Source organism: Cibotium barometz, chromosome 50 (assembly GCF_041138505.1).
Source record: "Cibotium barometz isolate CiBa-2024 chromosome 50, ASM4113850v1, whole genome shotgun sequence".
Taxonomy (NCBI): Eukaryota; Viridiplantae; Streptophyta; class Polypodiopsida; order Cyatheales; family Cibotiaceae; genus Cibotium; species Cibotium barometz.
The window spans coordinates 2,231,652-2,256,991 of record NC_141095.1 but is presented as its reverse complement, the minus strand read 5'-3'; the positions used below and the strand labels follow the sequence as shown (position 1 = coordinate 2,256,991).

General features: G+C 45.9%; 1 protein-coding gene across 3 annotated transcripts in view; it reads right to left on the bottom strand.

Moving 5' to 3' along the window:
- The window catches only part of LOC147609716 (putative E3 ubiquitin-protein ligase ARI2), a 35,073-nt gene extending 11,047 nt beyond the window's left edge, over window positions 1-24,026 (bottom strand). Inside the window, exons 1-7 of one of the 3 annotated variants that reach the window (XM_086787368.1) lie at window positions 23,924-24,026; window positions 23,621-23,806; window positions 23,482-23,514; window positions 22,897-23,185; window positions 22,341-22,821; window positions 21,540-22,091; window positions 21,313-21,455 (exon numbers count right to left, since the gene is read on the bottom strand). In XM_086787368.1, coding sequence (XP_086643494.1) covers window positions 21,313-21,455; window positions 21,540-22,091; window positions 22,341-22,821; window positions 22,897-23,185; window positions 23,482-23,514; window positions 23,621-23,746 — 1,624 coding nt within the window. In that variant the 5' untranslated portion in view covers window positions 23,747-23,806; window positions 23,924-24,026. Of the gene's footprint in view, window positions 1-21,312; window positions 21,456-21,539; window positions 22,092-22,340; window positions 22,822-22,896; window positions 23,186-23,428; window positions 23,515-23,620; window positions 23,899-23,923 lie in introns of those variants that run through there. The other 2 variants (XM_086787369.1, XM_086787370.1) reach the window with 2 other exon arrangements.
- Window positions 24,027-25,340: the final 1,314 nt, after the last annotated feature.

The following is a 25,340-nucleotide window of genomic DNA, read 5'->3' as shown; positions in this document are numbered from 1 at the left end:
GAGTAGAAATGGGCTTACATTCATCCATGTGAAACCTTTTTAGCAAACTTTTTATGTACTTAGTTTGCTGCATAACAATGCCATCATCTGTATGCATAAACTATATGCCGAGATAGTAGTGTAAAGGCCCCAAATCTGACATATCAAATTCAGCTTTCAAATCAGCTTTGAAATCTGAAATTTGTGCTTTGCTAGTACCTGTAATGAGCATGTCATCGATATACAAGATGACTATGAGAATATCGGCATCGGTTTTCTTCACATACAATGTGCTTTCAGATGGACTATTCTCATAACCTTGGCTGGTTAGATGAGCATGTATCTTATCATACCAAGCTCTTGGAGCTTGCTTTAACCCATACAATGCTTTGTGTAACCTACATACTTTATGTTCCTCACCAGGAACTACAAAACCAATGGGCTGATTTACATATACTTCCTCCTGTAAATCCCCATTTAAGAATGCAGTTTTGATGTCCAATTGATGCACTATCCATCCTTTATGTGCAGCCAATGCAATCACTGATCTTATTGTGGTCATTCTCGAAGTAGAAGCAAAAGTCTCTTCATAATCTATTCCCTTTTTCTGGGAGTAGCCTTTAGCCACAAGTCTTGCTTTGTACCTGTCAATGACATGCTTGCCTTTAGGCAATTCCACAAGATCCCATGTATTGTTCTTCATGATAGAAGAAATTTCAGCTTGCATAGCTTGCAACCAATGCTCATTCTCATGTGCTTCTTCATAAGAAGAAGGCTCTTCTGAATCAAAGAGACCACCCATTGCTAATGCAGACTCCCCACGATGTATATTCAAAGCATGGCTGGAACTAGCCCTTGTTCTACCTGTGAATGGAGCTGCAAGTTTGCTTTCTTGCAAAGTTTTCAACAACCATCTTGGCACTGACTTGGCCGTGTCTATGGCTGTTTGCTCTTCCCTGACAAGATCTTCCACTTCTTCCATAGAAGGGGGCTAAATGGCTGGCTGTTCCACATGTTCTACATGAGGATTTTCTTGTGTAGGGGCTCGCTGATCTGAATCCCCCCTAATTGCAATGGGTAAAAGTCCATGAAACATGTCCTGTATGCCTGTATCATTGCTTTTATACAAGCTGTACATGGGCTGTTCTGAATTTTCAGCAAATACCACATCTCTACTGACAAAAATCCTTCGTGTAGTTGGATTATAAAGACGGTATCCTTTGCTCTCATTGCTGTAGCCCACAAAAATGCATTTAATTGCTTTGTCATCTAGCTTTGTTCGGAGTTGTTCTGGCACATGTGCATATGCCAAACACCCAAATGTACGCATATAGTCCACTTTTGGCTTTCGGTTATACCAAGCCTCAAATGGTGTTATGGTTTTCAAAGCTTTTGTTGGACACCTGTTCAACACATGAGTTGCACACATTACTTCCATCCAAAATTTGTGAGGCAACTTTTGTGCTTTCACCATGCATCTTGCCATCTCCATGAGAGATCTATTTTTCCTTTCAGCTACACCATTTTGCTGAGGTGTATAAGGCACAGTACATTGGTGTTTGATGCCCTTTTGAAGCATATAATCCTTGAATGCATTTGACATGTATTCTCCACCTCTATCTGAGCGGAGTGTTTGGACTTTACATCCACACATATTTTCAGCCATTGCTACAAAGTGTCGAAAGCATGTAAACACATCTGCTTTCGCTTTCAAGGGGTAAGCCCAAGCAAACCTGGAGTAGTCATCAACGAATGTGACGAAGTAAAGATGCCCCCCTATGGATGGTGTCCGCATTGGACCACATACATCACTATGTATGAGCTGTAATTTACTTTCAGCTCTAACAGCTCCATCTTTGGGGAATGGTTTTCGTTGCCATCTTTCCCACAATACACCCCTCACATACATGTCTTGGTGGAGACTCAAGAGACGGCATATTATCAACCATATGATGCTTCTGCAAAAGCATCAAACTCTGAAAATTTACATGCCCAAAACGAGCATGCCATAGCTCTGCATCATGCATAGCAGGAGTGTGGGCAGCCACTGTATTTGCATCATAAGTACGCTTGTCATAGCTGTCCAGCTTATACAAGCCTTTGTATCGTGTTCCAAAAGTGACTATTTCATAACCCTTTGATGGGTCTTTTACCAAACACTTCCCATCTTCAAATTCAACCTTTAAACCTTGGTCGTTTATGGCTAAGACGGAGAGCAGATTTTTCTTTATCCCTGGAACATACAATACATTTTTCATACAAATATTGGCACCATTGGCTACAATAAGTATGACATTGCCAATTCCCTTTACTGGATATGTGGTATGATCTGCACATGATTCAGTGCGGCCATTTGAAGCATAAACCAAGTGCTGAAATACATCTTTGCATGAAGTGATGTGGCTCGAAGCACCACTATCAAAATACCACGATGCATTCTGTCTGTCAGATGCAATGCACGACATCAGTGTCTGAAGCACTTGATGTGCCAGTAGTGCATGTGACCAAAAAAGTGTACTCTTCTTGGATTACATTAGCTGATTGCTGTGCTTTGTCATGAGAAGAGTCTTCTACTGCATTGCCTGCTTCTTTCCTTCTCTCTTTTGCAATCCGCTTCCTACATTCACTGATGTAGTGTCCAGGCTTATGGCAGTAGTGACATTTGCCCTTCTTTTTGGGCTTGTTTACATCCCCTTTGTCAGACTTTTCACCACCAGAAGAGAGCTGTCCATGACCAGCCTTGCTAGACTGTTGTCCCCCATGCTTAAAGCTCTTTGCTTTACCCTTATCCTTGGCTGTAAATGCCTTGTCTCCACCACGGTTGCTCGATAAGTTTGCTCTTGTTTGCTCTTCCTGCAAGAGTAAACCCACGAGCTCTTCAAAAGTGACGGGATCACCACCTCCTCTCATTGAGAGGTTGAGAGGTGTGAAAGCCCAAGTAGGAAGGCGGTAAAGAATGAAGAGTGTTGGTGACCATCTGTCTGTCTGGGATAACCTCATCAATGTTGAGCAATTGTTCCTGCAAATCTTTCACTTTGGTGAGATGATCTGCCATGGGGTCACCCTCATCCATAGAAAGAAGATCCAATTGCCTCTTCAAGTAGGCAACTCTTGCCTCGTTGCGTACCTGATACATTGCTTCCAATGTGTCCCATGCAAGCTTCGATGTCTTGCAAGAACGAATCAGCCAGGGGGAGGCGTGCAGAGTGCGCCGGAGCTGGAGGTGTCGAGGAGGGCGCACACAATTGACGAGGCAGGCGGAGGCGGGGCGGCGCCAGGGACCCGGCGGCGGCGGAACACAGAACGGGCGGGCCAGGCGGAGGTGCGCCGGGCGGCGGAGACTTGCCCATTATCGCAGCCAACCGAGCTGGGCGGCGGCGGGTCCCTGCGCAGTACGTGCGCCGGCCGGGCTGGGCGACGGCGGCGGCCTTCTGCACAGTAAGCGCGCCGGCTGGGCGGTGGCGACAAGCAGAGGACCAGAACCGGCGGGGCTGAGCGGCGGCGGCAGGGCGGCGAAAACCAGTGAACGCCCCAAAGCCCAGAAATGGGCGGAATTTCGCCGGGTTTGCTGCAGATTCTCCACAGGCAGAATTCGAGGGCCAGCTCCCAGCTCTGATACCAATTGTTGGGTGTTGGACTCACACACTCACACACACAAACCTGCACATTAGGGTTAGGTGCAGGATAGAGAAGCTCACATAGAAATGAGAGAGAGAGAGAGAGAGATCCAAAAGTGTGGTATCCACAAAATGCAAGTCAACCCTTGCATGTGTACCACACCTGGGCTAATCTTATGGAACAAGTTTTCACTTCCCAAGGTTCCTGGAACCTAGTAAAGGGCCTTGAACCAAAACCCCACCCTTCTCTTGTAATATGCGGAAGCTTCGGAGAATGATCGGTACTTCAAAACTCAAAAATCAGCACTCTTTACGCGACGGAATTAACGCACAAACTGAAAGACGATGTGCAGAAAGTAGAGAGAGAAGGGGGAGATGGAGAGGACACAGTATTGGGTCCCAATTACCCTCTGTAGGGCCCCCACCACGGATGGTGTATTTGCTTTATTAGAATGATGTAAATCTGAAAACAAATACAGAAACTTGACCTTTTCTTGGCTGGAAATCCTGCCCTTGACCTTCATTCCTTCACCCCTTTGCTTTAGCAACTTCTTGGCTGTCCTGGCCCCTTTTTGCTTGAGCACTTGGTGAATTATGAGATAATCTCATTGATTTCTTGGCTGGGCTTTTATACCCCCTTTTGCATCCAGTCGGCCTGCTTCATGAAGCCCCACGACTAGGTATTTTCCAATAAATTGAATTCACACTATAATAAATGCTGGCCACTCTACGCCTGCCTGCTGGACAGTTTCCAGGCTGCTGGGCACCATGCGCATGGGTGTGGGACTGCCCCCTACACCTGGTCGACTTGCTGGGTAGGGTTTCTAACCCTGTCGGCTGCCTGTCCAGCAGCCCTAGGGCTGGCCGACAGCCCTTCCAGCCCAAGCCATGGCTGGTGGGCACAGCTTGGGCCCTCCTGGCCCCTTGGGGGTGGTTCTACACCTCCCCCATGCCCACACTAAGAGTGCAAGTGCAAATCTTCGCACTGGGGTAGCCCTATGGGCTGGCCCCATCTCTACATGCAAACCTACATGCCTACAGAGGCCTGGCATCCAGTTGCAAACCAGATACACAGAACATCTGACATCATTCCAAAGGGAGACTCACAGCGCGGACTGGCACTGCTTCATGTGTGCAGGACAGTGCACACCTGACCTTGGACTCATGTGCAGGACAATGCACACCTGACCTCGGACGACTGAGATGGATCCCTGGCTGACTCGTCCCGGACTGGGCTCACATGGGACTAGTTCACCATCCCAGGTCCTGCACCTTCTGTACAGAAATGTCTACGTGGCATCCAAGTGCGGGATGCACGTGACATCCCCTTCTGCTTAACTTGACGGAAGCTGCATAGCCTCCAAATAATCCGTCAATAATGCCGGATAGTCTTCGAAAAATTCTTTGTCGAGCCATACCGCTTCATGAGTTCCTCGGTTCTGAAACTTCGTGAGAAACTGTCGTAGTCTTCGGCCTGAGCCATGCTTGAAACGGTGCAGAAGGATCTGTTCTGGAACCATTACTTCTGCTTCATCAATAATGTCTGGTTCCGCTTCGTCTTTGACCTCTGAAGGGGGTGGACCTGCATATGGCTTTAACCAACTGACATGAAATACATCGTGCATAGTCCAACTCGGAGGTAGCTTTAACTGCATAGACACCTCATTAATCTTTTTCCGGATGGGAAATGGTCCGAAACTCCTGAAAGACAACTTTGGGCATCGCTTGCCCACCTGCTTCAATCTTTGCTTCATAATCCGAAGATACACCCAATCCCCTTCCGAAAACTTCATGTCCCTTCGGTCTTTATTGGCCTGTCTAGTGTAGGCCTCTTGCGCTTTAGCCAATCTGTCTTTAACGGACTCTAGGATCTCCTGGTAAGACTCCGTCACTCTGTTCGCCTCCGGTACTGAAGACGAAGTCCTGGTTAACGACGACTGGAAAGGCCTTCCAAACGCTGCCTCATATGGAGTCCTACCAATAGCTGAAGAAAAAGAGTCATTCAAAACAGCTTGAACCAAAGGCAAAAACGATTCCCACTTACCTTGCTGATCGTGGACATAACACTTCAGCACATCAAAGGCCAACTGGTTGTATATCTCTGTCTGGCCATCTGTCTGTGGGTGGAATGCACTGGAAAAATTCAACTTAGTACCAAAATTATCAAACAATGCCCTCCAAAAATGACTGGTAAACTTGGCATCTCGGTCTGACACTATGGTTCTAGGAATCCCGCCAATCGGGTACCAATGCCGAATGAATAGCTGGGCAACATCCTCGACGGTCACATTGGCCCTGCAAGGAATAAGCATAACAAATTTGCTGAACCTATCAACAATAGTTAAACACTGTGTATTACGCTTACTCGGACTGGGAGGCTGATTTGTGACAAAGTCCATCGAAATGTCCTGGAAAGGACCCTCAGGAATTGGCAAAGGCTGTAACAACCCTATCTTCTTTCCACGAGGAGCTTTCACCTTTTGACAAATGTCACAGCGTTGTACATATGTAAACACATCACGCCTCATCTTTGGCCAATAGTATTGCCGTTCTAATTTCTCCAGAGTCGAATTCATGCCCCTATGACCACCTGTAATGGCGTCATGGGCATCATGGAGAAGAGCTGCCCGGAATGATTTCATGACACATAGTCGGCCTTTGTAGAAAAGCCAACCATCGCGTATCAGAAAATGGCATGGTCCTGTGGCATCCAATGCCTGTTCCCACTGTGTACCGAATTCCTCGGAATCCGCGTACGTGTGCTTCATGTCTTCTAGTTCTGTACCAACAAGGTCAAGTCTAGTGGTCTGAATCGCAGATACTTGTCCCTTCCTGCTCAAAGCATCGGCCACTGGATTGGCCTTTCCTGGAAGGTACTCAATCATACCACCGAACTGCTGGAATATCTGACTTCAGCGATGTTGTCGATCACTCCACTGTGCACTTGGCATCGTCTGAATCCAGCGCAATGCCTGATGGTCAGTGCGAACCTCGAAGTCACGGCCATACAGGAAATGTTTCCAATGTTTCAAGGCCTGTATAACTGCTAGGAGTTCTCGATCATAGACTGAGTAGTTTTTCTCGGCGGGCAGTAACTTACGAGACATGTAAGCTACTGGATGACCATTCTGTTGCAATACACCTCCAATTGCGATGTTGTGGGACTGCTCCCTACACCTGGCCGACTTGCTGGGTAGGGTTTCTAACCCTGTCGGCTGCCTGTCCAGCAGCCCTAGGGCTGGCCGACAGCCCTTCCAGCCCAAGCCATGGCTGGTGGGCACAGCTTGGGCCCTCCTGGCCCCTTGGGGGTGGTTCTACACCTCCCCCATTCCCACACTAAGAGTGCAAGTGCAAATCTTCGCACTGGGGTAGCCCTATGGGCTGGCCCCATCTCTACATGCAAACCTACATGCCTACAGAGGCCTGGCATCCAGTTGCAAACCAGATACACAGAACATCTGACATCATTCCAGAGGGAGACTCACAGCGCGGACTGGCACTGCTTCATGTGCAGGACAGTGCACACCTGACCTTGGACTCATGTGCAGGACAATGCACACCTGACCTCGGACGACTGAGATGGATCCCTGGCTGACTCGTCCCGGACTGGGCTCACATGGGACCAGTTCACCATCCCAGGTCCTGCACCTTCTGTACAGAAATGTCTACGTGGCATCCAAGTGCGGGATGCACGTGACATCTCTAGTACCTCCTGAAGTCATCAGCATTTGGAAAGCTAGAAATGCCACTGCTATAGTGGAGCTCATGCAAGGCCTCTTGCCCGAGTTCCATTCACAACTCCAACAATTCCCCTATGTCTGATAGATGGGCACACCTCGCAGAGAGAGATGCCGCACGTGATCGTACACGTTGCATTCATCTTGAGCATCAAATTCAAATTTTCTCTATCAAAGAAGGGGATGACTTGATCGTCAAAGTTGCTGAATATCGGCGCCTTAATGCCGAGTTTGACACCACTTGCTCTGCCAAGTCCCAAGAAGATCAGGTTATCACTCTACTAAACAAGCTGCCACCTAGCTTCTTTACTTTTGTCACACAGACCATTAGTTTAGAGCCTATGCCTAACCTATATGAGTGTGAATGCCAACTCTTGCGTTTCGCTCAGTTGCATGACCAATTTCATCCCAAGAAGTCATCCTCTCCCTCCACTCAAGAGGAGGCCCTTGTGTCCAATACAACCTCTACTCAAAAAGGACAGCAAGGGAAAGGGAACAGCAACATAGGAAATCAAGGCAAATCTCCCGACAACAACAATGATTCCAAAAATCCTGCCTCCACACCCATTCCCTACTCGCAAAATATTCCCAAAAAGAATAGATTTTGCAGTTCTTGCCAAATACTTGGGCATGTTGATGATGAGTGTGTTTTTAAAACCAAGAAAAATAGACGCAACAACTCCAACCCCACTACCTCCACCCGCCAAAACAACCAAGGTGGTAGCAATGCCCCAAATTGGCGATCCAGAGGGACAGCAATCCAACACCTACTCTACCAAGCTCCCCTCCAAGGACCCAACAACAAGGAAATGGTTCTACTTGGCCGCGTTTCTCCCAGTGGCGAGCTAATAGTCGGGTTCCTCAAGCCCTACCTTCCCAGTCGGTTTCTTTCACCACTCCTGAAGAGATGTCTAACTGGTCTTCCCTTACACCTCATCCCGGCCCCTCGGCCAATATTGCTCAAGTCACACTTAAGATTGATTCTAGCCACCACTCCACAAAAAAGAAGAAACGAAGGCCTAAACAAGGTCATCCGCAGGGAAAGGCCTCTGTCCTCATTCAGATTTGGCAGTTACATGATAATCCCTTTGTGCCCATTATTGAGGCCCATCCAACTCTTCCCTGTGGTCATCCTCTCACTTGGGTAGTTGACAGTGGCGCTACTCACCATAAGGCACGTAATGCTGACATTTTCATTTATCAACATCCCGTTAAGAGAGAAATTCAATGTGGCAACAACACAATGATGCCCATCAAATCCATTGGCACTGTCTTATTTGACACCAACACTGGCCCCAACCAGGCTACCTTGGACAATGTCTATCTTGTCCCAAATTTAGGTCTCAACCTTCTTTCTGTATCCCAACTTACCCAACTTGATCGTGGTGTTTACTTCAACAAAAGAGTTGTTGAGGTAATTGATGAAACTACTGGTCTTGTTGTTGCCAAAGGACAAGCTCAGAAGGATGGTTTGTACCGGATGTCCACTTTTCTAATTGAGCCATCTTCTGTTGGCTCAAAGTTTCATCAGGTTCGGGCCTATCTGACCCAAGCTCCCTTCGACATTGAACGACTATGGCACTTTCGCTATGGTCATCTACCCTATTCCACTCTCTATGAGCTATCTCGAGACAAGTTAGTTGAAAGTATACCCAGCCTCAAACTGACTCTTCACAAAACAAAAACAGCTCAGAGCAACAAAGGTAAAGTTTGATATTTCTGTAAATAACCTCTTAAGAGCTTCGAGCCCAGAGTTATGTGAGTTTTGTTAGCCCTTCGATGTAACACTTTGATTTTTTTTACCTTGAGGTATCCTTGAGGTGTTCTTTTAGCCCTTAAATGTAAAGCAGTGATGTGTCTTACCTTGAGGTCTGTGCCCCAAGGTGGAAAGGTACGTAGTGTACGGCACGCTATCAGTACGTACGGAACGTACTTCTGTACGGAACAAATTTTAAGGTACGTAAACAGTACGTACCATTTGTAAGCAGTCCTAGAAACCTGAATATTTTGTAGACATAGCAACCAAAATACTTAAAATAAAGACTGAACCTCATTACTTAAAGTTTAAATCAATTATCAGTTACCAAGCCCATTACACAATACCTCATGTCAACAGTCATAGTGATATAAGCAAGAACCATGAAAGTCATAGATGATAAAAGAGAGTACAAATATCATGTCTACAGCACATGTCCTGGTCCACAAGTGCAAAAAGCAAAACAATGAAACACTACAGTTGTCTAGACTCTAGAGCATAGTCACAAGGGACGGGGGACAGTGACGGGACGGGGGACGGCCATAAGTAGGGAACGGGGACGGGGGAGGGAACGGCACTCAAAAAATACTCTCTAAATTTCTGCCGCCGGGGGGATCCAAGCTTGAAACGAACTCAAAATCGTCTCTCGTACTATCTCTCTTACTGCTGTCTCCAACAGCCATAAACGGCTAGAAGAGCCAAGGCCCAACAGCCATAAACGGCTAGAAACCAGGCAGGCGCAACGGCCAAAAACGGCAGAAGCAACGGCAGGCGCAACGGCTCTCTGCCGTCCCCGCACAGCACCGTCCCTGTCGCCGTCCCCTGTGAGAAACGTCCCGTGGTGGGGGACGTCCGTCCGTCCCCGTCCGTCCCCATCCGTCCGCCGTCCCGATTCGCCGTCCCGGCGTTCGTCCCCTCCGTCCCCTCCGTCCCCTGTGACTATGCTCTAGAGTCTAGACGCAAGAGTCTCAAATCTCATCATCAGATGAAGATGATGAGTCTTCTGAAGAGAGCCACACGCCACACATTTTTTATTTTTTTTAAATGATTTCGTACGGATCCATATAGTACGGTACCGTATCGTACCGTACGACTGTACCGTACTGTACGGATACGTACGTACGTACGGTAGCAACCTTGCTGTGCCCTTGAGGTGTTTCTTTAATAAAAAATGATCTTCTTTTGTGGAAAAAAAAAAACAGCTCAGAGCAACAGGCCTTCTACACAAGTTCAAGAAGAGGATGAGGTAGAGGAGGCCGTGGACGCGGCCAAGGAGGTGGCCGAACAGGTAATCAGAATTATGGCCACCAGCAGCAGCAGCAACAGTCCCAGAATTCACAACAACAACAATAACACGCAGGTGGAAGAGGCCAATTCAGAGGCAGTGGGAGTCAAAGAGGTCATGGAAATTGGCAAAGGCAGTATAATGATACACGTGGATGCTTTTATTGTTGTAAGCCTCGACATGTGCAGGCAGATTGTTATAAGAAGCAGGCTGACATGCAAAATGGAAAATTGCAACAAAACAACTATGCATGACTTGAGTGGCCAAACCAAACAGTCATGAAATGGCACGCTCCATGCTTTCTGCAGCTGAGCTGCCTGAACGCCTCTGGTCAGAATCGATCAACACTACGGTGTATCTTCTGAACCGTTGCCCCACAGTTGTTCCCCACAGGACCCCATTTGAGGCATTTTTTGGCGAAAAGCCAACCGTTTCCCATTTCCGTGTCTTTGGATGTCGAGCATATACTCACACTCCAAATGATACAAGGAGAAAGCTTGAGCCAAAGAGTGAGTTGCTCATTCTTGTGGGTTACTCTTCTGAATCAAAGACTTACAAAGTTTTTGCTCCACGATCAAACAAAGTTTTCGTTTGTCGAGACGTTGTCTTTGATGAGCAAGACTTACTTCGCCTTCCACTGCCCATACCAACTGAACAAGAATCTTTGACTGTGCCAAATGAACCCCATCAGTTACCTACAACTTCACCTCTTGAGGAGACTTCCTCCTCTCGACAACCCCCCAGGGACCCTTTACCTCGCTGATATCAACAAACCATACGTGATTCTGGTATACTTCCCTTTGATATCCCTTTGGACAGTCCTCGTCGATCCACCAGACTCGCTCCTCGTGCCTCATTTGCCTCTGTTTTTTCCGCAGACTATGTGGCACATGATGAGCCAACATCGTGGAAAGATGCTATTAAAATTCCATCTTGGAAACAAGCCATGGAACTCAAACTCGAACTCGAAAGCATTGACCGTAATGGCACGTGGTCCCTTGTGGATCACTCTCGTCATAAGAAGGTCATTGGAACCAAATGGATCTTCCGCACCAAATTTAAAGCCGATGGTACCTTGGACAAATACAAAGCCCGGCTTGTTGTGCAAGGCTTTCGCCAAAAAGAAGGCATTGATTTCGACGAGACTTTTGCACCCACTGCTCGAATGACCACAATCCGTCTTTTACTCAATCTGGCTACCCACCATAAATGGCCAATCTATCATATGGATGTTAAGAGTGCCTTTTTAAATGGCATTCTTAACGAGGTCTACGTTGACCTCTCCCTGGTCTTGAGGACAAAGTCTTTCGCCTACATAAAGCTCTTTATGGGCTTAAGCAAGCACCTCGGGCGTGGTATCATTGCATCGACATTTTTTTTCACAACTAAGGTTTTCACCCATCACACTGTGACCCCAATCTCTATATTCACACTGATCAAGTGATGGTTTGCTACCTTGTACTGTATGTCGATGACCTAATTATTTCAGGTTCCCATCAAGCCAAAATGGTTGATATCATGGCACAGCTTAGACAAACTTTTGAGATGACTGATCTCGGTCTTCTCTCATATTTCCTTGGCATGGAGGTGATCCAACATCCTGATGGTATTTTCGTGTCTCAACAGAAATACTGTCTCCAACTCATTACTTCCTATTTTCCTGATGGTGTTATTCCCGTGGCCACTCCATTGGATCACACCGTTAAACTGTCAAAGTAAGTGGACTCACCTCCACATGAAGAGCGAGCCTACCGACAAGTGGTTGGGAAACTTATTTGGCTCACAAATTCTCGTCCTGATATCTCCTATTACACATCCATTTTAAGTCAGTGAGCCACATTGGAGTTCAGCAATGAGGGTTGTTCGCTATCTAGCAGGTACCTATTTGTATGGACTTCATTACAGTCGTGGGATCACCTCGCACGGTTACACGGACTCCGACCGGGCTGGTGATCTCGATTCCCGACGTTCTCATGGTGGTTATTTGTTCTCCCTCGGATCTGCCCCTTTCTCTTGGTCCAGCAAAAAACAAGACACCGTTGCAGGTTCTTCAACAAAGGCCGAATACCGGGCCCTCTATGATGCCACCACTAAGGTTATGTATCTTCGTCAACTTCTTTCCGACATTCGCATCTCCATCGACACCGCCTCTACCATCTTCATCGACAGTCAGAGTGCGATTGCCCTTGCTGGCAACCCTATCTTATTTTTTCTAGCCGTACCAAGCATGTGGGTGTCCATTTTCACTTTAACAGGGAACAAGTTGAGCTTGGTACCATCCGCCTCCAGTACATTTCCACGGCAGACAACCAAACAGACCTCCTTACAAAGCCCGTCAACCGCCCCATTCTCGAGCGTCTTCACAGTCAAATTGGCATCGGTCCACCACCATCACCCTCCGCACATTGAAAGGGGGATCTTCCTCTCCTTCATTTTTTTACCATTTTTGTATCGGACACATGAGTCAGTGAAAACCCCATGAGGGCACGGCTCCTGTGAAAACCCACTGCATTGCATTTTTTTCCATCCTGCATCCCCTATGCACACCATTCTGTTTTTTGTGTTTGGGACGCATGTATGAATGAAAACCCAAAAATGGGCATTCAAGCATGTGAAAACATTGGGATTTGGTCCTTTTATTGGCATATTCATATTGGGGTGTTAGAATTTGTGCATCTCATGTGTTGTGGGATCTAGTCCTTTTATTGGCATATTCATATTTTCTCATGTTTGATTTAGTCGTGGGGATTTATGGGTTGTGGGCTGCTGTAGGCCAGCTACATTCCTCCTTACATAAAGGCCTCTTCCTCTCATCACTTGTATCTCAATCGATTCACAAGCACATATGCTCTACACCCATCTGCTGGCTAGTATTGCAATTGTAAAGCCTCTTGCTACATAATAAAGATGTTCATTGTCTAATGTCTCTCGCTCTCTGCCTCTCTCCCTCTCTCCTATATTTTGCTTCCGAATTGTGCAACTTTATCACAAGTGACAAGCAACAAGTCCTTCGGAAGTCTTCTCTGTGGACCAAGACCCAATCAGCCAAGCATAAGAGGTGACACACTTCAGGTCGGCAGCATACATATATTTTATGAATCCATGGAATTGGCCGCCCAATTGAATAAGGTCTCCAAGAGCCTATAAAAAGGCAAGGCGGCGTTCTTTGTTGATCATATGACCCTCAATTGAGGACAGGTCAAGTGACAGTTCTTAGGGTCTTTAGGTTATCTTTTGGAAGGCCAAAGGCCTCAATTTTGTACAATCATGTGGACAATTTTATGTACTATATAATATACTCAAAATACAACTCTCTCTCTTTGTTGGTGAATTGCATCAAGGTTCCTATTCAGTTGCTTAGGGCAAAAAGAAGACACACAAAGCTTCCGCGGCAGTCAAGAGTGCCTCAAGTTTTAGAAGCAGGATGCCAAGGATGGAGTCCACACGGAGTAAAGGGATGATGTCAATCATCCAAGATCACTTGGAATCTCGTCATCAAGCTTAGCAAGAGGGGATGTTACATGCACAAATGTGGACATACTTAACCTCTATTTTTGGAGCCTTTTTTAGGCATTAACCAACTATTATATGGGATTTTAGGTGTTTTGCTATCCAAGGACTTGGCCGACAAAAACCAAGTGGATGTAGGGGCAATTTCATGAGCCTATAAATAGCAAGGGTTAGTTCAGTCATTAGTCATCTGTTCTCTCATAGGTGGGACAGGTCAGGTCATAGGAATAAATGTTACCTTTTGGAGGCCATGATTAGCTAGGATCTATGTACATCTTGATACATATATACAGAAAACGTTGTTTCAATAACATAACTCTCTCTTCTCCCTATTCATCTTAACGTTTTTGCATAGTTCTTAAGAAAGGCACTTCTTCCGCATGTTACATAATACGCTATCGGCCTGTTGATATATGCTCACGACATGCTGTGGGCTTATTAGGTTGGCCATGGTTGCCAAAAAATGCATTTGCTACAAATCCAACTCATAGCAAACGTTTGAAATGTTTTTTCCAAGCTTTTTTTAACCTTTTTAAAAAAACATCTTATCAAGAAAGCAACCATTACATCTGGCAAAAAAAAAAAGTTACCTACATAGCACTTGAAAATGACGCCGCATGTACCTACTCCTGCACATGTTGCTTTTTTGCGTGGAATTTACCCTGCTTCTTGTGCTCGGGACTCTTGCACCCTATTTGCAAGGTTGGTACCTTCCATTTTTGCTGATTTTTTGCCTGCAATATGGAAATTTTAGATTTTGAATTTTGGGCATTTTTGCCAAGCTGCCCAAATTCTTTGCATCTCTTCACAATGCCTTGCTCCAAAGATGCCATGTGGACTCACGTCACTCTTCAAGGCAAATATGGGGATTCTAGCATAGATTGATGAAAACTATAATTTTGGCGGGAAAATACCAGGTGGTCCCTTATTCGTGTGAAGGCTCATTTCTTGGGTTTAAAAGGGGAAGGGATTGGACCATGCCCACAAGCTCCACTGCTGATTTTAGCCTCTTTAGCAATGGAGGAGAGAGATGGAAACAATGAAAGGAATTCAGCCTGTTGATGCCACGGACACAAAGGATGCCAATCCCACACGGGATACTTTGCATAGCCAAGCAAATATGCCTAGTGGTATGGACACTGGAGTTCACTCTAGCTTCGCTCCTCGAGCTCAAAGGACATCTTTGCCGGTCGCCCTTGGCGGTGGCCACAACCTAAAGAGGGCAAGCATAAGAGCAAGGAGTCAAAAGCAGGCTGTAAAAGAGGCCACTACAGAGTTGACCAAGCTCTTTATACAATGTGCATTGTCTTTTCATATTGTGCATACCACTCGTTGGAAAAAGGCAATAAGGGCAATTAGCCGCATTGGATGAGTGGGAGCGCCCCTCTCATGAGTCCTTATGCACAACCCAATTGAGGAAAGAGAAAGAGCATGTGGAGCTAGAGATGGAGCAATTGAAGGGGCACTCGGTTAAATATGGCTGCACTATCTTATGCAGACATCAGAAAGAAGAATGTGAAAATGTGAAACGTTTTGGTGTCCTTTTACAAGGGCACTATGTTTTTGTGCGCTATTGATGCCTCTGTAGTAGAGACATTGGTCGCAGGTGCATTTATTTGAAGGCATCTCCGTGAGGCAGTGCTAGAGATTGGTCCACACAATGTTGTGCAGATCATCACTGACAATGGGTCAAACTGTGTGTCCATGGGCAGGATGGGCAGGATGATAGAGGATGAGTTCCCACATATTACGTGGACCCCTTGTGCTGCCCACAGCTTGGATTTATTGATTGAAAATGTGGCTAAAATTGGATGGAGTGCTTAAATCTTTAACACATCTCGGAGCATGTGACAAAGGCCCACGGTCTTGGCTATGTATATGGCCAATAGTGATCTTGAGTTGCTAAAGATTTGCTTACAAGTTTATTGTGGTTGAGAGGCTTGTTAGATGTCACATGGACACCGGTGCCATAGCTTAGCCTTCAGCATGAAGGCATAATCTCGACTAATCCAACAATTAGGACATCATTTATGTGGCAACGGCAACGGCATCATGGCAAGGTACAAGGGGCTGTCAGCTGGAGGTAGGACCCTGTACAACAGACGACTAGGCAGTGGGCAGCAAATGTGGGCATGACCATAAGAATCAACACAACATTTATCAATATTCACGGTTTTGTCCATATAACAGGTCAACAACAACATGCTACTGGCCGACTACATCCTAAACAAATATAAAAGCATAAAGTCATTCATTCAGTTAATCATTCAATTCATTCATCATTAGCATTAGTAGAAGTTATGTAGAAGGGGCCAGGGGTCAAACCCTTTGGGACTGACAAAGGCCCACACATGCACAAGCATTTATGCAACCTTTCTGTACCATATAAAAATATAGAAAACCCCGACACCAATCTCTCTTTTACTCTCTCCTCTATCTTAATCATGTTTATTTAGCATCAATGTTCTTAATCAGGCTTACGGTTGTGGATCAATACAACAAGGCTTCCGCGCATGCAACATTGGTATCAGAGCATTCAGGCTCAGGCCACTAAGCATAGTCCCAAAAAAGGTGCACAATTCCAACAAAAGAATGCACCAAGGTAGCAGATGGAGTCGTATGCATAAGAGGCGAAGCCAGAGGAAGCATTCCCTGAGGGTATGTATGTACATAGAACCAATACATCATTAAGCTCTCAAATTGGTTTCAAAGGCCTAGCAACAGGCATGACTCGTTCCAACAGGTGACCCAGCGTTGTGTTAAGGAGTAGCAGGCATGGGGACAGCCGTGAACAGATGCCCAGTTCTTCAGCAAGACTTGGAAGTGGAGATCACGAGTGAAGGTGTTCATATAAAAAGATTAGTCGAAGTCAATTAAGTCGAAGTCAAAAACAGTCGCAGTTCGGGGAGAAAGGATGACAGAGTGTCCACCCCGTCATCAAGTTTAACAGAAGGGAATGTCACGTGCACGCCCATGCCATGGCTTAATCTTCAGCATGAAGAGCATAATCCCTAACTAATCCAGCAGTTAGGACAGCATTTAGGTGTCATCATCAGTATCAATATCTACAGCATCATTAACTTCACCATCATCATCATCATCATCAACATCAACATCAACATCAACAATATCATGGGAAGGTACACGGGACCTGCCAACTTGCAACAGGACCCTGTACAACAGGCAGCTAGGAGCTAGGCAGCATGTGTGGGCACAACCATAAGAATCAGTGCAACATTTATCAGTATATATTCAGGGTTTTGTCCATATAACAGGCCGACAATAGCATACTGTTGGCCAACTACATCCCAAGCAAATAAAAAAGCATAAGGTCATTCATTCATTAAATCATTCAATTCATTCAGCATTTCATTCATCATTAGCATCAATAGAAGTTATGTAGAAGGGGCCAAGGGTCAACCCCTTGGGGCTGACTAAGGCCCGCACATGTACAAGCATTTATGCAACCTTTTTGTACCATATAAAAATACATAAAATCCTGACACCTATCGCTCTCTTCTTCTCTCTCCTCTGTCTTAATCATGTTTATTTAGCATCAATGTTCTTAATCAAGCTTAGGACTTGGATCAATACAACAAGGCTTCCGCGCATGCAACATTAGAGTCCGTCAAGGACTACTCCGTACTATTGTCTCACGGGAGTGTATGTTGTGGGAGGATCATGTGCAGCCTAGAGCAATACATTTCGTGCGCATAGCCATGCAAGACACTTGGTGAGTAGAGGTTGAAGCACTTGTGAAGGCAATTCACCCCATTTACACTGTTCTTTACATTGCAGACACGGAGGGTAGCACACTTGGACTTTTGTATGAGTTTATGGACATGATTGGCGAGGCACTCAATTGATGCATCATCCTGTTGTCACCTACCACGTAAGCATGTCAACAATTCAATGATTCATAATGTTGATTGCTTATTTCTCGTTTGTCACATGGTTGTTTTTGTACGCTAAAATCTAGTGTGACATGTTTCTTCTATCATTGTTTAGCAGGCTTAGTTCCGTACGTCGTACGACTGAAATCGTACGTACTTGCTGTACGGTACGGTACCGTACGGATTCGTGCGATACCGTACGTTGTTTTTTTTTTGGTCGTCGTCGTCGTTGTTGTTGTTGTTGTTGTTGCTGTTGTGTGGAGCAATTTCAGTCTTCTAGAGAGCCATTCATCGCCATTTGCAGCCTATAGGGAGCTGTTTGTCAGCGTGTGCACTTGCCATTGCCATATTAGGCAAGCGATCATATTGCCTGATGAGGAGGACGAGGCAATCTTCATGGAGCTCTATAGTGAGCTTGTGGCAGCAGATACTCGCAGCACCAGGAGTCAGCATGGACGGGGGCCCGAGCAGTTGGAGTTCATAGGCCTCCGCCTTCGGCATCGGCAAAGAGTGGCCTTCGCACATATGCGAGGCGGGGATCCTCGAGCTCCAATCCCCGCCTTCATGATGATATTCCATTGCCCCCTCATGATGATACCCCACTGCCTAGAGAGCCTTTGTTTGATGATGATGGCAACCTACTTAGCGAGAATGATCCCCAGAGTGTCTCGTCCACCTTCGAAGAGTCCTCTTCAGAGAACTCTCTTGATGGACACTCTAGTGATGATCATGCAGATGTTGGTGATGATGTAGACTTTTGATATGTTATAGCTCTCTAGGCATTGGGCATCTATCTCCTTCTAGCCCATCGATGATGTATTGTAGTATGTAGTATCATGTATGTACGCATGTTGGCGGTCGCCCATGCCATGAGTTTTTGGCCTATCCTTTTGTAGCAATTTTGTACTCTAATGGCATGATGACATTATGTTCATGGTTCTACTATTTTGTAACTTCTTGACTACAATTTTTAAGTTTAGGAAGTATTTTTAAAAAAAAACGTACTAATATCGTACCGTACCTCAAAAAATTTTAAGGTACCAATTAGTACCGTATTTTATCGTACCGTACCGTATCGTACCTTTCGTACTAACTAACCATGTTGTTTAGGGTCCAAGATATTCGAGAGAGATGGAACGGGATTGGTTTCATAAACCAATCCATGCAATTGCCCACATATTGCACCCTCTATGGCGGAGCGAGGAGCAGTTCAATAATGAAGAGCTTAAAGAGGGTTGGCAGCACTATATTCATAGGTGGACAGGAGGTGACATTGACCTCTTGAAAAAGAAAGAGGATGGGCTCTTGATATTCTGCAACGCTCTTTTGAGACAAACTCAGCTTCAGCCAGTCTCTTGGTGGGAGAAATATGGGATTAGTAACCCTCTTCTTGTAAGTGTCCCTTCTCAAGACTCAAGTTTTTACATTTGAGATATACACCGTACTTACAACGTTTTATATTCTCTTATTGACAAAAACACCTTGCACTTCGGGTCCTCTCACAAGATAACGCTGGAGCACATGGGCTCTCTTCCATATGAAGAAGAGGAAGAAGTTGTTCACTCCTCAGTTAGAACAGTTGGTTTATTGTCATTGTAACCTTCGTCTAATTGTGCAGAGAGACAATTCCACAAAGCCACGGCAAGTGAATGTCAACAAGATCGACATCGAGAAGGTGAAGGACATTCCACAGATTCCTTCTAATGAGCGAGACATCTATGCTATGCTCTACGAGGAGATGATGGCACCAGCTCGTGTCATACAAGCACATGTATCTGCAGATCATGCATCTATGAGTGCAGCAGTGGCAGATGCAGAGATTAATCCTACCCATGTTGAGGCCCGTCTCCTTCTAACACTGAGTCAAATACACTTGGGGAAGAGGGAGATGAGATTGAGGAGGTGGACATCTTCACGAATTAGAATAATGTTGAGGCCTGATACTTGGGCCTTGCCGCTTGATCTGGATATTTATTTCTCGCTCTTTAAGAGCTCTTTTGATTCAAGATTTGCTATAGTTTTCACATTTAATGGAGTGTGGATGTGAATAAGTCACAACAATGAGCCTTGGTGCCTTTTATAGGCTTGGGAGAGCACCCATGGACTGGCCGACTGCTGGTCGGCCAGGTCCAGGACATATAATCCAGTATTAAGCTGCAGCCGACAGGTCATCCAGGTCATCAAGCGCTGGCCAGCAGCTCACCATGTCATCCACCAGTGAACTCCTTTGCCAAATCAGCTACGTAAGCTCCACAGTCTGGTTCTGCTCTGTCTTTGTCTTGTTCCCTCTTCAGGACTAGCTTTGAGGTATGCCTGTGCATCTCTTGCACATGACAAACCTGCTCAACCGGCTCCCCGTCTTGCCCACGTGAAGGTCTTCCACAGACGACCAGCTGTGGAGTTGAAATCTAGAATCCCTTGAGGCTGGCGTCCTTGCTAAACTAGATCCTTCGTTTGACCATCCAAACCATATTACTTGGAACGGCAAGCACATTTATCCTAAAATGTAGATGAATCTGCAAAAACTGCTTGGCAAGAAGCTACCTCCTCCTTCAAATCTGTGAGTACACTTTAATGTTTAATAGACCCTGAATTCAGGACTAGTTCTAGGCTCCCAATCGAGGCTTTTTTCTGCTAATAGAGGGCTGAGGGCTGAGAGAGGACTGGATAGACCGACGGAAGGGAAGCAGGCATTTTAAAGATGGAGATTTTAGAAGACAAACTATAAGCAGTTGTTTTTTTCCTTTCTTCCAATTTTCCCACCTACATTAAAAGCCCAACTCATTTTTGGGCTCTATGGGGTGGAGACACTTTTCTAGCATATTTTTAGCCTATTTGCAGCACTTTTCAATGCGTAAATTGCTTCTGAATTTCCTTTCTCCAAGTCTGTGTCCAAAATGTTCCCAGCCCATGGTTCTCAAAAACCGCCATCTCCAGGCACTGAAATCTCCCATCACATGCATGGGGGCCCACACAACCCTATTGCATTCCTTCCTGTCTGTACGCTCATCCCTTTTTACAATTAGGGCTCAGAATCTACCTTGGAAAATGCCTGCATCTAAGGCCTGATGCATGTGACATATCAACATTTCCACCCTTCCCCTTAGCTGACATTGTGTTTCTACTTCCACTACTACCCTTGAGGCTCAATTCTGGTCAACTTAAGAGCTTCTACTCAAATGTGGGTGATATCTCTGTATGTGCAGCCACATTTGCAATATTTAGGCAGGCACCCTCCCCCATACTCGTAGCTCACATGAGCTGATTCCTTTGCTAATCCATAACCCTAGCTAGAAGTACATTCATCTCTGTTGTCCAGAGATGATGTGTTTGAGGAGGAGGGCACAAACATTTAACTCTGTCAGTTAGCACAAATGGAAAATTGATCTTCAAATTGCCCATTACATGTCCTCATAAAGCCATGGCATGGACTGATGCATATGACAACTACAACCCCACCAAGATGTCTATATAACCCACCCAAAGAAAGCAAGACAAAGACTACTGACTATCAGATACAGATATCCGAACAAACCTGCCCTGATCGACGCTGAAGCTGTGTCCCCGTCTGCTTTGGTAAGCTCTGAAGCCTTTACAGCACCCCTTGAGATGTACTTTGAGATATGATGAGTTGTCAATTGCAGCTTTCCCAGTAGATCATTCTCAATGCACTCATACCTGCATCAACCATCACGAGTTTGGTAAGTTCTGATGAACACAGTATGCCAACAAATTGCAGCAATAATGATCCAGAAAACTCACATTTTTCTGCAAAGTGTATCTGTAAGTGTACTCAAATTGATGACCTGCAACCTTATTTCTGCAACTCGGCTGTCGTCGACATTGAACTCAAATGGTGTCTCAATGGCTTTTGAAAGCCGCTCGATTGTTCCTTCTAATTGTTGCTGTTGATTCTCAAAGAGATTCTGATAAATTTCATTCTCTTCTGGCGTAATCTCATCCTTGAATAGATCATTCCCAAACATGAAGAATGCGAATGCATATGAGAAAGAGAGGGCCTTTCGAGCTCGAAAGAGTCGCTGTAATCCAATCGTGAGCCAACTATAGTCCTTAACTAAGGACTCACTTGCTTCTAGTTTGGCAATTTTGTCTTGCACAACTTCTTTTTGTTTGGCTTCAAGCTTTAATGACTCCATATGCGCTTGCCATCTGGAGTGATAATGAATGTAACGCTTCAAATCCCGCTCCGCCCTAGCAGCCTCTCTTTCCCTGTCTTCCTTGTATCGGCCACAGCTGTGGCCTTCAATGCTGGTCCAGTTATGCTCTCTGCCTGTTGCCGCCCCACAAAGCCAGCTGATCATCAAAAAAAGGGGTCAGAAAACATATAAAGCAAGTATTTGACTATGGGGCACAGGACAAGACTAAGAAAGCCAACATAGCACAAAGTTTGGGGTCACCATAGGGGGACACACTGCGCGATTGAGACAGAAAGTGCTATGATAGAATCACCATAGAATTCTACCAATTGAAAAACGATTCCAGACAATGAGCTAAATAAACACACCCACATGCAGCTGCCGCAAACATAAGAATAGGACTCACCAAAAGGCCTGACCACAAATACATCCAACCAAATTGCAGCCACCATTCTTTTCTACTGGTTTATGACACTTTGGGCATGGCTTAGTGTGAACTGTCAGCCAGTTCACAGTCTCTGACTCATCCTTGCATTTTTGGTCCCACAGCTGCCACATTAAGCAAGAGCATGGCGAATGTGCATCTGCTGTACAATTGAAGCAAAACTGCTTGCTGCAGATGCATTCAACCTCGCAGTAAGGGTCCCCTTCTACACGGATGGCATTACCACAGTGAGGGACACTAGGGCACCATTTCACCTTGCTGTTGTCCTCGATATAGGACTCAAGTAGAAACCGCTCAAACTTTCCGGCTGCCTCTGGATCCCTCAGAGAAACAAGCCTTCTCACGACATCTTCATCGCAGATTGCTTTGCAATTATGTGCCATGCACTTGATTCGCCGGCTCTGACCTTCTTGGATCTTCACAAGGAAGTGCTGAGTCCAACCTATCAAAAAACAAAGGTTTTAGGATGTGCTTTAATGCCTTAGAAAAGCAAATGTATTTGGGTATGGGGCCTCACAGTCGTTGCAGAAGGTGTGCCCACAATCCATGGTAGTGACTACAGGTGGTGGAACCTCCTCAAAGCAAGTCTCACATGTAAAAGGATCAGGCAAGTGCATTGCTGATCTCGAGCAGGGAACCGCTGAGGCCTCAAGGGGCAAGCCTGCTTCCAAAAACAGCCTGTCTTTCCCTTTCTCGGCCAGATTTCCGCACAGTCTTTCAAAATCCCATCGCTCGTGGATGAGCAAGGTCCGAGCGTGCTGCTGCTTTATGCCCAGCATGTCTGCCACTTTCCTCAGGTCATTGCTCTGACCAGAAAGAACAGTAAATAGAAATCAGGGTTAGGGTTAGAGCTTAGTCGGATAGGCCAATTGCAGTACAGGCATCCATTCCGTAATTTAGTAGTACTAAGATTCATAACAGGTTAAGCTACAGTTGGGCTGTTAGGGTTAGGGCAACCTATTCAGAAACTTGTTGTAGTGCCACCTCACAAGGTTAGAGATAAGACAATTAATGTTTAGGGTCAAGGTATGGACTAGGATTAAACTTACGTTCCTAAGAGCCAATAAAATCAATTCAATGCAAAAGAGCCAACAATGCCTACCTGTGCCGACAGCAAAGAGTCCCTCGTGATGACCTGATACACATGAAAGCCACTTCTGATTCAGCAGCTATGTAACAGATAAACAAACAGAGTCTGCACAACAGCACAGGATTTCAAAAAGAAAGGCCACAGAGATCACCTTGTGGGAGAGCTCGTCTGCATCGTTGTGGCGAGAGTCTCCGTCTTCATCGTCTGCACAGTATTCTACATCAGAGACGCTGTCCGTATAACCGCTGTAATCTGCACTGAGCTCGTCGCCGTTCATGGTTCCAAACCCTAACTTCTGCTAAAAAAGGAAGAACCCCCACCCAGAGGGCTTCAAAAGCTGCAGAAAGATTGTCCGATCAAAGAAAATATAGAAACAAAACAGGAAGAACAATGGCTGTAGCGATGACAGAGAGCTCCAAACTAGCAGAAAAGACTGCAGAGGGAAGAAATTAACCAGATTGAAGAAAGGCCGGGGAGTCCGTGCTATAACGCTGCTTTGCATAATCTCTTGACGTCCGCTTAATATCCTTTACTAATATATTATTCCCAGTTTTGGGACAATTCTTTTGATGGAGTGAGTAATTAAAAAAAGTTAAATTATAAACAAGCAGCTAAGGTGAGTCAGATAATATAAATGGTCTATTCCGTTGAGTAAACATAATTCAGCTTTTGTGACAAGGTTTATACCTTAGCATAAAGCTCTATTGCAAACACTGCAAACACAATTTAACATACCTTAGCAAACAAAATTTAAGAAGCACATGCTTTACAAGCGCGGCCGTGCTAAGGGTAGTCTGTACAAGATTAACCACAACTCCCCCTCGTGGCTAGCCAAAAGCGGAGTTAATTCAAAATAAAAAAAGGAGGTTAATTAGCGAGAAATACGGAGGTGCTTCGTTTTTGAAAATCTACGCTCCAGCCAAAAGCGTGATCACGCTTGCGCTTCACGCCTACGGTCCCGCCTCCAGGTTTACCTGCTGTCCACGTCCACATTTTGCAGCCCCGTCTACGTCAACGTCCACCTCGCCTGCTCTTCCACGCCCCCGAGTCACCTCCCTGCTGTTCCACGCCCCCCAGTCACCTCGAGCTACGCATTTACAGGTATGTTTCGTCTCCCGTCTCCTCTCACGTCAACTTCGTCGTCATCCCACGAGAGTTTGTTTGCCTTTTTCGCCTGGCAACCTGCCAGCTGCTACAGCGGTAGCGTGGGCTTGCGATCAGTTTGTTTGCCTTTTTTGCCTGGCGACGCTAACATGAGCACACAGCCGGCCAACCGCAACGATAGCGTAGGCTCTCCGTACTACTCGTATAATGGCGATGCTAACATGATTACCGTCTACGCTGCAAACCAAGCCCAGATTACCGTCTACGATAGCCTCTGCAAAGTGTGCATCGAGGTGGCCAGCTTTGTGTCGATTGCCCTCTTCCAAAAACAACATTAGCTCCTCTCACAAAAGCTTCTGTGTTGCATGCAAACACGTCGTCTGAGTCCATGTTGGTGTCCAGCAGGATGTGTGTGGGGGGGCGGGCGGAGGGAGGTACCGAGGCACACGCGCGTGCTGACTTTTGCTACGTTACACACGAAGAAGAAAGACGTAATATATCCTCTTCTTAAACATGGGCAGTGATGGGGAGGAGGCGCCCACGAACTCAGCTGGTCCAGGGGCGCTGAGCTTTAAGGAGGTGGCAGAGTTTTGAAGCGCTCGCCAACATGCATTACCTACACGCTGCCCTCACGGAGAAGAAAGACGTAATATATCCTCTTCTTAAACATGGGCGGTGATGGGCGTGGATGGGGAGGAGGCGCCCACGAACTCAGCTGGTCCAGGGGCGCTAAGCTTTGAGGAGGTGGCGAATCGCTGGAGTTTTGA